The 17,698-nt window shown below is 47.4% G+C and overlaps 1 protein-coding gene across 1 annotated transcript in view; it reads right to left on the bottom strand.

The window, feature by feature from the left end:
• The window catches only part of LOC140430124 (transmembrane channel-like protein 2-B), a 187,363-nt gene that overhangs the window by 69,779 nt on the left and 99,886 nt on the right, over window positions 1-17,698 (bottom strand). The window contains exons 13-15 of the mRNA XM_072517637.1: window positions 4,569-4,712; window positions 3,478-3,606; window positions 3,070-3,137 (exon numbers count right to left, since the gene is read on the bottom strand). Coding sequence (XP_072373738.1) covers window positions 3,070-3,137; window positions 3,478-3,606; window positions 4,569-4,712 — 341 coding nt within the window. The remainder of the gene's footprint in view (window positions 1-3,069; window positions 3,138-3,477; window positions 3,607-4,568; window positions 4,713-17,698) is intronic.

Here is a 17,698-nt window from a genome sequence, read left to right as displayed (position 1 = left end):
TCGCCGGCCCAGGCGATTCTCCCAACCGGCGTGTGAGTGGAGAATCGCGCCCCCTAGGTCTGAGCCATAGGACTGAAAGTGGTGTTTTCAAAAGCAAGATATTTCAGATTTGTTATTTGTTGTGTTCTGTGACTTTGCCGTTACAATGAACTACCCTTGTGTGCAACTGTCCTGTTGTATGCTTTACTACCAACTGGCAAGTGTCTCATGGGGACTGTGTCCTGGAGGTGACTAGGGTGGCTGAGGACAAAGCAGTGACCCACATGGAGGCTGGTGAATGCCGCAGAGGTGAGGAACCACTGGGCTCCATCCGGGGGATCTATCAAGCGTCAGTTGTTATTGCCTTACTGTATGACTGACCCATCCCTCCCACTGACCACATGTCTATTCCCCCGCAGGTCCTCCAGCCGACGGCGCCGGCCTAGCTCAGTCGGCCCCCTCTCCAGCCTCCCAGGCGACCACTTAAGAGGAGAGATCTGAGGATGCCACCATAATAGTCGCAGCACAGCTGTCATCCCCACCCTCAACCAGTGCAGATACGCATACCTCGGTGAGAAATGTTAGTGGTCTGGGGCACAATCTGGTGAGCACCACACTGCTGCTGATGTATATCAGGTGGAGGTAGGAACCCCTAGACGAGACAGCAGTCAGAGAGCTGCTGGATTCCAGGACCCTGCTGCATCCCAGCCTGATGCTGACCCTGTGGAACAGGGTTACCCGGAGCTGAATGAGACATTAGGGAGCAGCTGGGACATTCAGGGGGAGAGGTCAGCGATACTCCAGCAAACCCATAGTCAGTTGGAGGAGTCGCAGAGGCTATGGGTGCAGGAGATGTCGCCGGCAATACGTGGCACCGAAGTCAACCCTGCTAGAGTGGCGACCGCAGTGGAGAGTCTGGTGCATGACGTTGACACCATTAGTGAAGTCGTTGCGCAATCGGTGATGGCTATGGCTGATGGTCTTGACAGAATGTCTGCCTTGCTGGGGGATGTCACCCTGTACGAGGCTGCCCTTGATGAGGTTCTGTGGAACATGTCCCGCTTCAGATGGGAATGGCCAAGACGCTGCAGAGCTTGTCCCAATCTCAGGTGGGCATTGGCGAGGCGCTACTGAGGAGCACGGGGAGCCGCCAAGGCTGGCAGAGCCAGATGATGTGGGGGCAGCTGAGGCTCGAACCAGCTGCCGTTCCATTCCAAGGTAAACCCCAGGGCACTAAACCCCAGGGCACTGACCAGGAGGAGGGGGCACTGAGTGCCAACCCGAACCCGTCCTATGGAGTGGCGACAGTGGCCATCAGCTCCCCCGAGTCCCTGGATTCTGACGCCGAAATCCAGGTGTTGGAAGACTCCGACAGGGAGCAAGCAGTGCAGCAGCCTTCGACAGTGCATCCACCGTATTCCAATCGGAAGTGGCATTCGCTGTCCAGATCCAGCACCACGAGTGCAGAAAGCACAGCCGGCGTCCTCCCACTCTGCAGTCGTCAGAAGCTTCTTCGGACTTTTGGGGATGCAATCTTATAACCCACATGAGACCTACGTTGTTCGAGTAATCAGTCTCCCCATGAGTCTCGCCGAATACGAGCTCCCCTGCTAAGGAGGTGGGGATCATTCATGATTAAGGTCTGTATAAAGTCGGCCAGGTGTGGAACCGACAGAGCAGACCCAGCTGAGATCTGATGTATATTGTCAATGTAATTGCTTTGCAATAAGCACGTTTCCCTTTTATTAACTAGGTTCGGACTCGTTTGTGGTCTACAAAAATTACTTCTGACCTATTCCCTGGTTTTAAGATCTTTTTTCAGTTCTTTAGTTTTGGATCTGCACTCTGCAGTCTCTCTTCATGTCAGCATGCCACATGTTTCTGTGAAAAGCTCCTTACTTCCAGTTTACATTCTTTCAACTGAACTGAAACTGCTTTTGCTACCTATTTGGGCCCCTGTTTGCTAAGTAACAGCCCGGTATTTTTATACCTGTGTTAGTTTTAGAGTCGTTAAAAACCTCATTGAGATGCTGCCATCTTTTATATTGAAACTAAAGCTGAAGTCTTCTTAACACACGACCACAGAAATATAAATTAAACTTCATATTCAAGGTTATGCCCAGGACACAGAAATCCAAATATAGCTTACTTAAAACCATCTCTATTTCTGAAGAACATGAAACTGAGACACCGAGTGCAATACATATAAAGAATTGAAGGCCATTAAGAGATGCCTTGAAAATATAGCAGAATGACCAATTAACTGTCCCTGGTACTTGCACGTTAAACAACCCGAATTTTAATAGGAGGAAAATATAGTTTAAGTAACCTTGTGCTACATTTCTAAATTTCTGAATAAAAGGCAATTCTATTTAAAACAATCAAACATCTTCTACCACGGTTTGTGTGATCTTCCTCTGCCATTGGCAATTATCTTACATGGACGGAAACTTCCCAGTGTTGTGGGGGCAAACCTGAAGGCGAGACCAGGAGGAAATTCACAAAACCTAGTGGGCCGACGCTTTCCTACCTCCGGATCAACAGCGGACCACAACTGCTGCTGCACACCATCCTGTGGCAGGATTTCCCCTTCATAGGGATGGCCTGGCAGCTGCAGCCGCAAATCCTATTCTGCAGTGACAGCATCCACCGCTCATGGTCGGACTGCTGTCATTCTAGGTTTTAAACCCTCTGATGGTCCAGCAATCTCCGGAACCCACCCTCAGTGGATCCAAGGGTGGCCACTTAATTGGCTGCCTATGGGAAAATTTCCCAGATTGAAAAGGCCCCAAAAATGTCTCGACTTGCAATTATTTTCTAAAGGGCACAAGATTCTACACAGATTTCTGAACACTTATGGTGTCAATTAAGTAGTTGACTGCTCTTGCACAAATAAATCACAAAAGATGCAATTGATGTGTCCCAAACCTAAAATAGTTACATAACTGTACATGATTTCACCATTTATATACATTTTTGAGCTTTGTTTCTACCACCTCACTTATTTACGGGTCTTAGCAAGATTAGACAGCGCTACTGTATCATAGAACATTTCATGAATTGTACAGTTGTGACAAAAGATTTCCTTACCATATCATTCCTTGATTGAAGATAAGTCCCAGAACATTTCCACTGATGTCAAACTCAGTGTATGAAGGCTATAATTTAAAGGGTTAAAATAGCAAGGTTAACAGAAGTGAAGCAACAGCACAATAGGTCTCCAAGTTGCAGTATTCATTTGTTCTATGTCTTAATATGTGAACCTATCTACCATTGATGCTCAGGTGATTAATTAGTTAAGCCTGGTTGTGGAGAAAAATAAACAAAACCACGATGAATAAAACTTATTACACACACTTAAACTAATGTCATCCAAGCATAGATCTGAGGTATAAAATGTACAACACTCGTGTCATGTTCTATTAACTAGTAAAATGTACATTAGTGATAGTGATCATCGATTCATTCAACACATTTATTTTAATAAAATATACTTACAAATCCATACTCCAGATCCCAGCACCAGCAGTAGTTGAAAAATCTGACAAACAAAGCATTTAGAAAATCCCCAACCAAAATACTACCATAAGTTACCAGAATGTCAGAAATAGTAAGCTTTGTAAATTCCTGCAAATAGCAATAAAACAAACAAAATTATTCAGCAAAGAATGCAATGATCAAATATTTTGATAATCTTCAGCATTAACTTCACCGTAATATTATCACAAAAATTATGATTGACACAAAAGTGTATCACTTTCTCACTATCACCATAGCTATAAATTGGCCAAAAAGAGTGAGCTTATATACATTAGACTGGGTTTAATGGCCATGGTGGTGGGCCCATCCACTGAAGGGAAAGCCAATGGAAATACCCCAGTAGCCATTCTCAAACAGCCAATGCAATTAAAAGCCAAATAGGCAGCCATCTGGTTGGCATTGTGTTCCTGGGTCCTGCAGGACAGATGTCCTGATTTCACCCAGAGACTAGCAGCTCTTCAGTACCAGCAGCTCCATCACAACCAATGGCCACTGCTTGTACTGCAGTAGCCTCAGGAGAAGGAACAGCCCTGGAGCCCCGAAAACAGATAAGTGAAGGTCTTTGGTGAGGCCTATAAGACAGGCTGGTTTGGGATTGGTTTAAAGGGCATGGGAGTCTTCCTGCAGGAATGGCCCTTACCAATAGCATGTCAATCTGTTGAGCATAAGGTGCCTGAGCTGGGGGGCCAGCGAGGCCAATGCAACGGCCACCTGGGTACATTTATTGGTGACGCCAACATGGTGTGGACCCCCTCAATTGACCTAGAGAGGGAAGGTCAACCTTGACCCTTCCTGCCTCTGGTTTATTAGAGTGAGGTGGAAAGCTGACATCCTGCGCATACCTCCCTCATTATACTGCACCTGCCCTGCCTCCCAGCCTACTTATGGGAATAGGAAAGGGACATTGAATTTCCCCCCATTAGCAAACATTAAATCCAGTGAAGCCTATGTGATTTTAAAAAGTATCTTGTGCTCTGGATGTGAGAAATGCATGAATACTATAAAATAATTCAAAGTCCACTTCTACAGTACAGATTCAGATGGTTTACCAATCCAACACCTGTCTCCCAGCAAGGCCCTCTGGGAAAATCTGCAGGATCTATTGCTGGAATTCCTTCAGAGGTCGAATTAGTTGAATTGAAGGAATTAATCACGGCTAACGTCTTATTCTTTATACTTTCTTCCTCTGCCAACTGAACAAAGCCAAAGAAAACATTTTCAGGATATGAATGCATATTTATAGCTATAATGTTTTTTTAAATTTGATTAGTACACTACGTAGCGTAGATCTTGTGCTCAGCTGCAGAAACTTCTGCCTGTAACTTAGATTCAGCCCTGTTCCTAGCGGGATATGTAGCCATCTTAGATGGCCACCTGCAAAGGACCATGGGAATTATGGCCAACCCAGGACTCAGACAGACTCAGAGCTTGTGTGAGTATTTGCAACCCAGATAGCTAGACATGATCGAAACCCCCGCTCGTTTGCATTCTAAAGACCCATTTCCCCAGAACAATAGGACTGCACTCAAGAGACCGGTACAGCCACAGACTGATCGGCGCCCCTCCCTTTACTCAGGGAGCCCCAACAGCCAAGGTCAATGACCGCTAAGGACACGCCCAGCCATCAAGGCACCCGCCGCTTTATTGGCCAAAATCAAAGGCAATGATCGAAGCCTGTTGAATTATTGGGTCCAAGTAAAGGACCCCCCTCCCAAAGAGCGCAAAATCCCAGAGGGATAAGAAAAGACGCAGCCATGTGCTCGATCTCTCTTGGATCCGGCCTAATCCAACCCAAGTGCAGCATAACGACCAGACAGACAAGTTCAAGACCAACGATCGCTACCAGACGGATGAGCCCAGCAGAAACAGAGCCACTTCTTCCACCCAGCCACGCACGATCCGGACAAAGGTCTTGCCCATCTGCATAAAGCCAATTGCCCTGAAGTTAAGTATAGGTTATTGTTGTTGTTAGGTGTAGTTAAGCTTGTAGTGTTTTGTGTTGCATGTCGAAGTAATCCTTGTGTGTAAATAAACCATCTTTGAACTTGAATTAACTAACTGGTTGTGTGGTCCTTTGATCGATATCCGGTAAAGCCTTGTGGTGGTATCATTTGATACCTGCCGGCTCTAAAGAGCATCATTATTAATTGGCACCATTACTCCGGAGCCGATTGGCAACATTATTGGCGACATCTGACGGGACTCGAATTAGAAGTGATTTTGTCACTCCGAGAGAACCCACAAACTTTGAAATCCAATTGCGTGAAAGAGAAAGAACCACAAGTGCAAGCCCATATCGACCAAATCACCGAATTTCGGAAGGGTGTACTAACCTGCATGCGTACTAACAGGGACATAAGGTAAACTCGTTAGATTGTGTCAAAACTATCGAAGGAATTGCGAACCGGAAAACAGCTTCGGCCATACCCGCAGTTCAAATCGCCACCTTATTCCCCTGTCCCAAATTAAAGGTAGGGAAAGAGAAATCAAAGTAAGGCAAGAGAAATTAACGATAGGGAACAGAGATTAACGTTAGGAAAGAGAGATTAAAGGTAGAGCAAGAGAGATTAGAAGCAATGGCCACAAAAGCGATGGAATGTTTCATGAACCCACAGGAAGCCGAGGTCGCAGCGACCAACAGAGCAGAGCAGTGCCCCATATGGGAAGAAGAGTTGAGGAAGTATTTAAAGGGGAAAGGAGGCCTCTTTGGTCCCATTTTTGTTCAAATGAAAAGTCAGGTCCAGGAAGCATAGGACAAACTTGGTGGGACAACCTAACCGAGGTGCATAAGAAAAATGCAGCGAAAGTGCGAAAGCCGATGGCAATAGTGTCCTGTTTGGCACCATTGCGAGGCACAGAGGAGGTCGTGAGGACGCTCCGTAGGCAGCTAGTTGAGAAAGAAGAGAAGAATGAGGGAAACAACAGTGAAAGCGAAAAGATTATTGAGCAACTCTGGGATCAGTTGGCAGCTAAAGATAAAGAGATGGCTGATGTCAATCGGGCATGTCAATCTTGTTTAGTTCCTTAGCAGCTTTCAGACCCAGTACGATAAAGCCTACCAAGATCCACAGCGCGCAGTCTTGGTACGCGAAGAGACAGAACAGCATGTAGCACAGTTAATGAGTCAATGCGCGGATTTAAAGGCAGCTTTACGAGTGCTCCATAGCTCCACTACAGAACAAAGGCAGAGCACAGTAGACCACGCATAATGTAGACAACAAATAGAGAAGTTGCAGTCACTGCTTTCAGTGCAAAATGGATTTAGAGATACCTTTGGTCAAAATTTAGATGAGGAGGGTGCCCCCAATTGGCAAGAGATATGTGGAGGACACAGAAAATCGCAATAGAGCCCCCCATGCCCCGAAAAGGAAAGCACCAGCACCACCGACGGCACAGGCAGCACACACCCCCATGAATCTGGTCACCCGATTGCGTTTACACCACCCCATTATCCATCACCCAATTGAGAGATGCCTGCGTTAAAATTGATCCATTCGAACCCACCGCAGACCCGCATAATTTCTTTGAGAGAGTACGCCAGCAAAAGGTTATGTACGGTCTAGACGAAAGGGAGGAAGTAAAACTTATAGTAATGAGCCTTGAACAGTCCATCAGCTCAGCTTTGCCCGAACCCCAGAATGTAGGAGGAGGAACCCTACAGGAGATGAAAACGGTCATTTTAGATGCGATCGGGTACAACAAGGAAGACCCAGTAGAAGGTTTGAACCGTTGTAGGCAAAAGAAGGGAGAGCTTCCGACCACATTTGCAGGTCGCCTTTGGATCCATTTGAAAGCAGTATTTGTGGATTTGAACCGTGCACGCGATGACACAACTAAATGCGTCCGCACTTTAGTCTCCTACGCCACAGAAGCAGGTCAAAAGGGTTGTGTGAATTACGACCCCGCAGACTCCACACACAATGAAGTTTGGGTTTTAAAGCGACTCTCCAGAGCTTGGGAACAATCTCTACACAGGAAGGCAGATCAGGATCAGGTAGAAGCAAATATGCACCCAGTTAGAACTGACCAGGATGCAGCATGGATAAATGAGGGTAGACATGAAGGACAGCACCCCAGAGCACAGGCACCACGAGGTTGCTATAATTGTGGACACATGGGACATTACGCCTGCGAATGCCGACAAAACCCCCCGAACCAGCAACACCACCAACAACCAGGCCCCCCCACCTAGGAACAATGTTAGGCCCTTACATAGTGTTAGCACCCGTTCAGATAATTCAGCAATCAACAGCACAGATTGACGGTGTTCGGACTCCCCAACTTGGGTCTGTGACACACTCTGGGACAAATCAGGCAGACCAGTCATCACAGGCACAGTCCGGGGACATCCAGTAGAATTTCTTTGGGACACAGGAGGGTCCCGCACCACTTTAAACTCCTCCACAATGTTCCAGTGTGACAAATGGCCCACCACAGACACCATACCCTTAGTGGATTTACTGGATACATACAGCAGGGATACATCACAGCTCCAGTAGATATTCAGATAGGAACCATAAGCACCAGACACCCCGTTGTTTTAGTCGACTTGCCCCAAACAGCCGAACACATTCTAGGAATCGATTTTATGAGCTCCCACAACCTTTCCTTTGATCCCGTGACTAGATGTGTATGGAAAATGGCCAAAACAACGAGAGCCTCCTCTACGCTCACAGTAGGGGTCTATGAACATAGGATTTGCTCAGTAGGAGACTATGGTTTGATTCGCAAACAATTAGTACAGACCAGACAATTAGAGAGGTCCTCAGAAAACATAAAGCTTCCTTCGCCCAACACAAACACGATTGTGGGAAGATCCCAGGAATGGTCATAATTTCAGGTCCAGATCCTAAGCCACAGAAGCGATACGGTTTCCCACAGCAAACCAAGGGTGAGATTTCAAAAGTCATCAATAGCTTATTAGATCAAGGAGTAATTAGGCCCGTAGCCTCAACAAATAATGCCCCAATTTGGCCCGTGAAAAAATCCGATGGTTCTTGGCGACTGACAATCGACTACCAAGAACATAACAAGGTCACCCTTTCGCAGCCTCCACCGTTGCCACGAGCCCCGAGACCATGCTCAAGCAGGGAGTACAGGCAAAGTACTTCACAGTGCTGGACGTCAGCAATGGCTTTTGGTCCATCTCGCTAGACAAGGCCTGTCAATATAAGTTTGCCTTCACATTTCAAGGGCAGCAGTATACGTCGACATGCATCCCACAAGGATTCCACAACTCCCCCTCCATTTTCCACCGACAATTGGCCAACGGACTTTCCAAATTTTCCCACCCCGAATGCCTTACACAGTATGTGGACGACTTACACCTACAGACGGACACAAAGGAAGAGCATGTAAAGCTTCTTTCGGAATTACTAGGTCTTTTGCGATCCATTGGATGCAAGGTCAACCCCAAAAAAGCCCAAATCTTAAAAGAAAAGGTTCTTTATTTACGCACCATTATCACCCACGGGAAGAGAGAGATCGAACAGAAGTGAATTGAGTCAATAGTTAAATTGCCCCTGCCCCACAATGTCACTGCACTCCGGTCATTCTTAGGATTAGTTGGAAATTGTAGGAACCATATAGATGGTTTTGCCACAAAAGCAGCCTCACTCTCAGAGCTCCTTAAAAAGAACGCCACATGAGAATGGCTTCCTCAGCACACAGACGCCATCGATGAATTAAAACGCACCCTAGGCACAGCCCCCGCTTTGCAACTTCCAGACCCACACTGTCCCTATGCCATAGAAGTAGCAACCACTGACCGAACCCTATCAGCAGTACTCCTACAGGAAAGACATGACCACTTAGGACGCGTAGCCTATGCCTCACGAATTTTGGATACCGTAGAGCAAGGATTTACAGCCTGTGAACGGCACTTGCTTGCAGTCTTTTGGGCAGGACAGTATTTTGCATACATCACAGGCCTTAACCCAGTAACGATTTTAACCGAGCACACCCCAATGCAGCGATTGTTAGATGGTGGGTTAAAGGACGGTTCAGTCCGCCAGATCAGAGCAACTCGCTGGACACTGTTGCTACAAGGAAGGGACATTGCAGTCAAACGTACAAAGACCCACACATTTCTAGCAGATAACCTTCAGAATGCAGGGCCCCCACATGAGTGCCAGATCATAGCAGCCCAACACCACACAGGACCCTTTATTCCGAAGTCACTGCACACACGAGCAGGCAGTAAAACGCAGAATCCACAAACCATAGACAACGCTTTAAAGATTTATGTATACGGTTCCTCCACGATAGAAAATGGAAAGAGAATAACTGGTTGTGGAATTTATGTAGAAGACGCACAGAGACGCGCATTAGAAGAAATATCTTTAAAATTGCTCGGCCACCTAGGATCACAAGCAGCAGAACTAGCAGCCATAGCATATGTAGTGCAGCACCCCGATTCCTTTCCAACCCCCGCAGACATACATTCGGACAGTTTTTAAGTGTGCAATAGCTTGACAGAATTCCAGCCCCTGTGAGAATCTCGAGGATTCGTATCCGCTGATGGTAAACCCCTACCCTCAGCCCCATTGTTGAAACACATTCTTAGGCCAGCTAAAGACCGCACGTATGATATTGTTACAGTTAGAAGCCATCATCGTTCCTCCCCACCCGGTAATGTAAAGGCAGACGCCTTCGCTAAGTCAGGATCACGCCATGGTCACTTTTGGCAACCCCCCGAAAGTGAACCGATACACGCAGTCCAATTTTCTCAGCCCAATATCGAGGATCTATCCCAGGCCCAAAAGGCAGACGACACTCTCAAACAAGTTTTAGACGGTAACTTCCCAGCCCCCTACGACAAATGCAAGGACTCACTGATGGTGTAGTTTTGAAAAATTGAATTTATGTGGTCCCCACCCAGGACAGAAACCAGATAATTTACCAGTTTCATGATGGACACGGACATCAGGGGATAGACAATACCATTGCCCATATAAGACCTTTGTGCTGATGGCCCGATTTAAAATCCGATGTAACACATTATGTTGAGAATTGTTTAATCTGTGCACAGAACAATCCTGAAAGGTACTCCAAGAAGGGCCAATTGAGACACACCCGACCTATTAATGGCCCTTGGATAAATTTGCAACTCGGCTACATTGGCCCCCTCCCCCCTTGCAAAAATGGTTTCAAATATGTATTATTGGTAATCGACACCTTTACAAAATGGGTAGAAGCATTTCCCTCACGGACAAACACTGCAAAGGCCACAGCTAAGATTTTGACCCAACAGAGATTTACACGCTGGGGACTCCCCCGCAGCATTGAGTCAGACCAAGGTTCCCATTTCACCGGCAGAGTCATGTAAAATGTTTTTTGGAATCAAACAAAAATTTCACATCGCGTACCACCCCCAATCCAGCGGCATTGTTGAGAGAATGAATCACACTTTAAAGCGACCATTAGAAAGATGGTGCAACAGAATAATACCACATGGGACACATTCTCCCATTTGCCCTTATGTTTAATCGGAACACCGTTTCAAGTTCCCCAGGTTTCACCACCCACACTCTCACGACCGGACGGCCCATGAAAGAAATTGAATATTTATTAGGTCTTGATTTGTCAAGCCCCACAGTCACCGCCCTCACCCATGAAAAAGCGGTCCAACAAGTCACAGACAATATTAAAGCAGCACAGCTCACTGCAGCTGTCTGACTAGGTGCTAGAAGGAAGTAGAGAAAAGCCTGCTTTGACAAACCATTCACCCTGTAGAGTGCACAGTCGGTCAGCAAGTAATGGCTTCCCTTTACAATCCCAGTTCTTTCCTCTCCCCCAAATTTGCAGGACCCTACTCTATTTCGGACAAAGTAAGCCCCTCTGTGTGCAAGATAACGTACCCCAATGGTAAAACTGGTTGGTTCCACATCAACCAGCTCAAAGTCTATGGAACCCAATGTAGCCACTCTCACCACATCTCCCTAGCAATAGCAGACGATTCGGCCCCGCCCATCGACAACCTAGTCCAACCCTCCCCCAGCCCTGACAGCACATCCACGCCCACAGACCCGACCTTGTCTCCATCCACAGGTACGAGACCTTCAGCTTGACTCCAACGACAGCGGCAGCCTCCCCAAATTGACCACGATCACTGACCACTGGTACAACTTCCCTGGCCCCAGTCACTCCAGACCCCGGTATCACGACGCCCCCTATACCCCCTTCCACAGCCACAGCCAGAGCCACCGCCACCGCCCGACAACAGTAACTTGCCCTTCACTGCCACCGCCCCTACGCCTCATGACAAACGAACCCCTTTTTGGCAACGCGACAACTCTCGTAGACTGGTTAGACATGACGATTCGGATTCCACGACGGCCACGGCACAAAAATGGCAGACACGAGTCTGGCAACCGGGAGATGGTGATGATTCAGATTCTGACTCCCGTTATGGTAATCCCTTTACAACGCTTTTTGAAACAGAACCCTGAGGTGTCCAGATGATGAGAAAAAGATGCCGCATAAAAATTACGATGTTCTACTTTCTGATGGAGCCTGCCCGCCCACTTATTATTTTTCTTCTTTCTTTCTTCTTGTTACATGGTTTTAATTAATGTCGGCCTCACACCCAATTTCTTGATACAGTCATAGTTACTCATCCGACGCCATTTACTGACCAATGGCCGTTAAAGGAACAATTGTTGGAACTCACATAACGGCACTAATCCCCGCCCTGCCTGAGGACCCCAAATGCATCCGGTCAGTTAAGCTTGGGTAGTGGAGCAACAGCACTGATCACCGCCCTACCCGGGGATTCCACCCATTCTTGCCCTGCCACGGCCCACACGCACCTCATGTTCCCGTCACTTTGAGTACTCTGGAATGGTTCTTTACACTTTTCACTGTCTTTGGCAAGTCTTAGTTTCCCTTCTCCGCTCTTTATTGTGGTTTAAAGAATGCCCTTTGCCACAGTCTGTACAGTCATCCCTTCACCTTCTGTGACCCTCTGGTTGTTCCCCACCTGCTATTTACACGTTTCACACACTTAGTTGTCACATATGCTGCTACACGCGAACTACCTCTGGACCCTGGGACAACGAAACTCTATAAAACTAGCCGCCCTAAAATTCAGCTAGTCAAGATGAGCCTCAGCCACCACTAGTTGCAGTAAAGGAAAGATTGGATGGAGAAATTGTCCGCCCACTTCCCGCATCAACCACAAGCACAAGCTGCGAGAATCTCTGTACTTTAAAAATTGGTATTTCTTGTCTCTCAAAACGTTATTTCAAAAAAAAATGAGGGAGTAACACATGGTGACGATTCTAATGGGTAATTGAAGTTAAGGAGAGAAAGACAAATAAATGATATTAACCGAAGATATTGCACCCCCAGGAATATACGGAAAACGGAAGACAGAAGACAAGATGAAGAGAGGGCTGATGAACTGCATTGTGATCATCGCTGGACTCCTACAACTGCGCGTGTTACAAGCCTCTGTACCACACACCACACCAGCCCCGAACACCACCACACAACATGACACCCCTAGCCCGGACACCACACCACACAGAGAGATAGACACTGAAACCCCCACTTGGTGCGAAAACATTGCCAAATGGTACCCCCTTCCAAACACAGTAGAGGCCCTTCTGGTAATTGCAATATACTGCAGTGTCATCCAGATACTTAGACTCTGCAAATGGTGAAAAAGAGCCTCCCGCTCCCCGATATATACACTCCGAGCCCCCTTCTTTGGAATTCACCCAACTCAACAAACACTGTAATCGCTGATAAAAATAAAGACCGTATACCTCGTAACTTTGATAGATTAAGTAGAAATGTGATGCTGCTGTTTTGAAATCTTGTATTGTACATAAGTTATTTTTGATATATGCCAGCAGCATGAGAGTAGCTTAGATAGTGTTAGTTAGATATTCAATTGTGCGGAACAGTGAAATGTTTTATAGTGACCTGTTGGAAATTATGAATGTATGATGTGTTAAAAAAAATGTTAGGTAAATCCTCCAAAAACATAGGACAGAGTAGTGTAGAACCTGTCCTTGACCAAGGGTGACCGGCACTCCAAGGACGGATGAGGGATCAACAGTGTGATCCACCACGCTTCGCGTTCAGGATCAAGACAACGGGATGTAGCCATCTCAGGTGGCCACCTACAAAGGACCATGGGAGTGATGGCCAACCCAGGACTCAGACAGACTCAGAGCTTGTGTGTGTATTTGCAACCCAGATAGCTAGACACGATTGAAACCCCCGCTCGTTTGCATTCTAATGGCCCATTTCCCCAGAATAATAGGACTGCACTTAAGAAACCGATACAGCCACAGACTGATAGGTGTGTAGCCATCTGGGATGGCCACTTCCAACTAGGTACAGAGAAACTCGCAAAGCCTGGCAGGTAAAATGGACAAGCCAAGACTCAGGCAGGCTCAGAGCCTGACATATTTGTCAGCAAAAAGTCCAGACGGTATCGAAACTCCGTCCAATTAGCATTTTAATGGGGCCGATTTACATTTGATGACCCACCTTCACCAAAACAAAGGACTGGTACTCAAGCAACCGGGACAGTCCCAGACATTTTGGCGCCACTCTCTGTTCAAAGGAAATGCAAACAACGGGGTTAGTGACTGCTTGGGACATGCCCAACCATCCAGATCCCCGCCCACTTATAGGCTAAGGAATCGAACGGAGTGATCAGGAATCACCCAATTAGTGGGGCCCAAATTGAAGGACCGCCCAAAGGAGCGCGAAAACCCCCCGAGTATAAGAAGAAGAGTTCGCCATATGTTCACTCTCTCTTGGCCTTGGTACCCCGGTCACGGCCATCGCCAATTGCAGCAACACCAGAAGCGAGTCCAAGTTCAACGCCCGCTACCAGACGGATGAGCCCAGCTGAGCAGCAGTTACTCCTTCGAAACCGAGAGATCCAGAATTGAACAGCGGCCACTGTTTTCTGACCTAAGCCGGGTGCCCGGAGTTAAGTACAGGTTGTCTTAGTTGATAGGTGTAGTTAACTAGTAGTGTTTATGTTGCAAGACTAATTATGTGTAAATAAAGTATCCTTGACCTTGAACTAAATAACTGGTGTTTGGCTCTTTGATCGATAGCTGGCTGAAACTTGTGGTGGTATCATTCGATACCTGGCGACTCTAAGCATTCGGACATAGATGACATAAAAGAAAGGGCAAACTCACTGATTGCCATAATTGGAACAGAGCCACAGAAAAGTCAGAGTAAAAGAAACTCACAACAGGCGCCACTCCCTTTACTCAGGGAGCCCCAACAGCCAAGGTCAATGACCGCGAAGGACACGCCCAGCCATCAAGGTACCCGCCCCTTTATTGGCCAAAACGAAGGCAATGATCGAAGCGTGTTGAATTATTGGGTCCAAGTTCAGGACCCCCTCCTAAAGAGCGCAAAATCCCAGAGGGATAAGAAGAGATGCAGCCATGTGCTCGATCTCTCTTGGATCCAGCCTATGCCAACCCAAGTGCAGCATAACGACCAGACAGACAAGTTCAAGACCAACGATCGCTACCAGACGGATGAGCCCAGCAGGAACAGAGCCACTTCTTCCACCCAGCCACGCACGATCCGGACAAAGGCCTTGTCCATCTGCATAGAGCCGATTGCCCTGAAGTTAAGTATAGGTTATTGTAGCTGTTAGGTGTAGTTTAACTTGTAGTGTTTTGTGTTGCATGTCAAAGTAATCCTTGTGTGTAAATAAACCATCTTTGAACGTGAACTGACTAACTGGTTGTGTGGTCCTTTGATCGATATCCGGTAAAGCCTTGTGGTGGTATCATTTGATACCTGGCAACTCTAACGAGCAACATTATTAATTGGTGACATTACTCCGGTGCTGATTGGCAACAGATAAATATCTTTGAAATAATTTTGGGAAGTGGCCAAATCAAAGGATGAAAACCTGCTGCCTCTTACAATGCCTGGCAGCCTCTGAAGCAACTGAACAATGCCATTGATTTAATTCCCTTCTCTCAGTGATTTACAGTTTAAAGCTTCCTCCTTCACTCTCAGAAACACGATTGGACATCAGGTAGACAGATATGGCTCATTCCCAGCTTTGTTAATGCACAAGTGAACAAAAACACACTGATGTCTGTATGAAATATTCTCCTGATTAATCACTAATTCTAATACATTCGTTCACATTTGGTTGGATGTGCAACATTCCTAAAATCAGGTCATAGGAAAAATATTGCATCATGTTTTGGGGCGACACGGTGGCACATGGGGTGGCATGGTGGCACAATGGTTAGCACTGCCGCCTCACAGCGCCTGGGACCCGGGTCCAATTTCAATTTCGGGTGACTTTCTGTGTGCAGTTTGTACATTCTCCCCATGTCTGTGTGAGTTTCCTCTGGGTGCTCTGGTTTTCTCCCACAGTCCAAAGATGTGCAGGTTAGGTGGATTGGACATGATCAATTGTCCCTTAGTGTCCAGGGATATGTAGGTTACGTTACAGGGTTGTTGGAATAGGGGGGGAATAGGGTAAGTGCAGATTTGATGGGCCGAATGGCCTACTTCTGCACTGAAGGGATTCTATGATTCTATGATCAAATGAGGCGGCAGCACAATGGTTGTTGAGAAATCTTTTACTCCCACCCAGGCATATAATTCCTAATTAGACTGTACCCAAAGGCCCTCAAAGCCATTGCTATAATAGGTTATGTTATAACTGAGAGTTGCTTGCTTCCGTTTGTTGATCGGCTCCCATCTCCCATGTTTCTTCTCAATATATAGCTTTTAGCAAGACTTGATTATTAATAGTTCACAACAAATGCAACATTCCGTTAATGAAAACTCAATGGAAAAGTGGTCCAAGTAATGTGGGTAACAAATAAATATAGTGCAGGCCGAGAATCCTTCATCCAAATCCCTGGGGCCAATTGTGTTTTGGATTTCAGGTCATTTCAGTTTTTAGATACAGCATATAAACTTAGATTACAACAGCCTAAGCCTAGGCTAACGACAGTCTACTAAGTAAACCAAATAGCTTGAAATGGAAGATGTCTCACTGAATAATAAATAACATGCGCGGGATTCTCTGTTGGCCTCCCCAAAATCGGGAAATGTGATTGAGCAAAGGATTACTTCCGACGCCAAAATCGCGGCGGGCGCCGATTTGACATCAAATCGTGATTCTCCTTCACCCCAACAATGGCGTCAATGCGTTTCACTCCACACGTACTGTAAACACCATTTACATATCATTAGCGGGGGGGTACCCATATGGCCGTGCTGGCTGGAGTGGGGGGGTCCTGACAGGGCCGAGGGAGGGGGGGGAGATGGAGGGAATGGGCAAGTGGCCACGATGCCCCCCCCCCCCCCCCCCCCACGGGACTGGTCTGGTGTCCAGCCACGATCGCCATTGCAGCCATCTTTCTGCGCACCCCACTTGGCCCCTGGTTCTGCAGAGTGACACTGGCCATATGGGTACCCCCTTCACCCAACACACTGCACCCCTCTGCCACACACACACCCCCACACCCTACCTGACCGCCACCCACCAGCGGCCCACCCAGGGCAACACCTACAGTAGCTCCTGGAGAGGGCAGTGTCAGCCAACGCTACCCCTAGCATCAGGGATTGGCACCAGGGCCAGAGGCCCCCGTGGTGCCTGCCACCAATGGGGCCAGGGGATTGGGGTGGGGAGGGAGATGGGGGGCCAGATCCCGCAATGTCAACCTGGACCATTATGAAGCCCGGTGGACCTAGTTGGGCACGGGGTACACACCATGCTAACATGTTGGCCTTTCACCCCCTGCAGACAATGGATATTTGAATTCAACCAGTAACGGTAGCTATCCTGCCCTGGGAGATGCCCTGCAGCTGTACGAGCGGGCACTTCTCAAGGAGGAGCAGGAAGCTATAGCAGCGGAGCGGGCAACAGAGAGACAGGTGGCAGCCACCCAGGTTGGAGAGCTGGCAGCCCAACAGTCCGAGCAGGAGGTGGTGCCAAGGAGAAGGCCATGTGAGGCACCACATGAGGCCTTGCATGTACTGCGCGGCCTGTCATTCGAGGACCTGTCGGACCGGGCATGCCATCGAAGACTCCAGCTGAGCAGAGAGACAGTGAAACATATCTGCCAGACGATGGCATACCTGGAACCGCGGAGGTATGGGGGAGGACACACGCTCCCAATGGCCATCAAGGTGATGGTCGCCCTGAACCTTTATG

Source organism: Scyliorhinus torazame, chromosome 9, assembly GCF_047496885.1.
Source record: "Scyliorhinus torazame isolate Kashiwa2021f chromosome 9, sScyTor2.1, whole genome shotgun sequence".
NCBI lineage: Eukaryota > Metazoa > Chordata > Chondrichthyes > Carcharhiniformes > Scyliorhinidae > Scyliorhinus > Scyliorhinus torazame.
The sequence above is the reverse complement of the archived record's forward strand: the minus strand, read 5'-3'. Positions and strand labels throughout refer to the sequence as shown.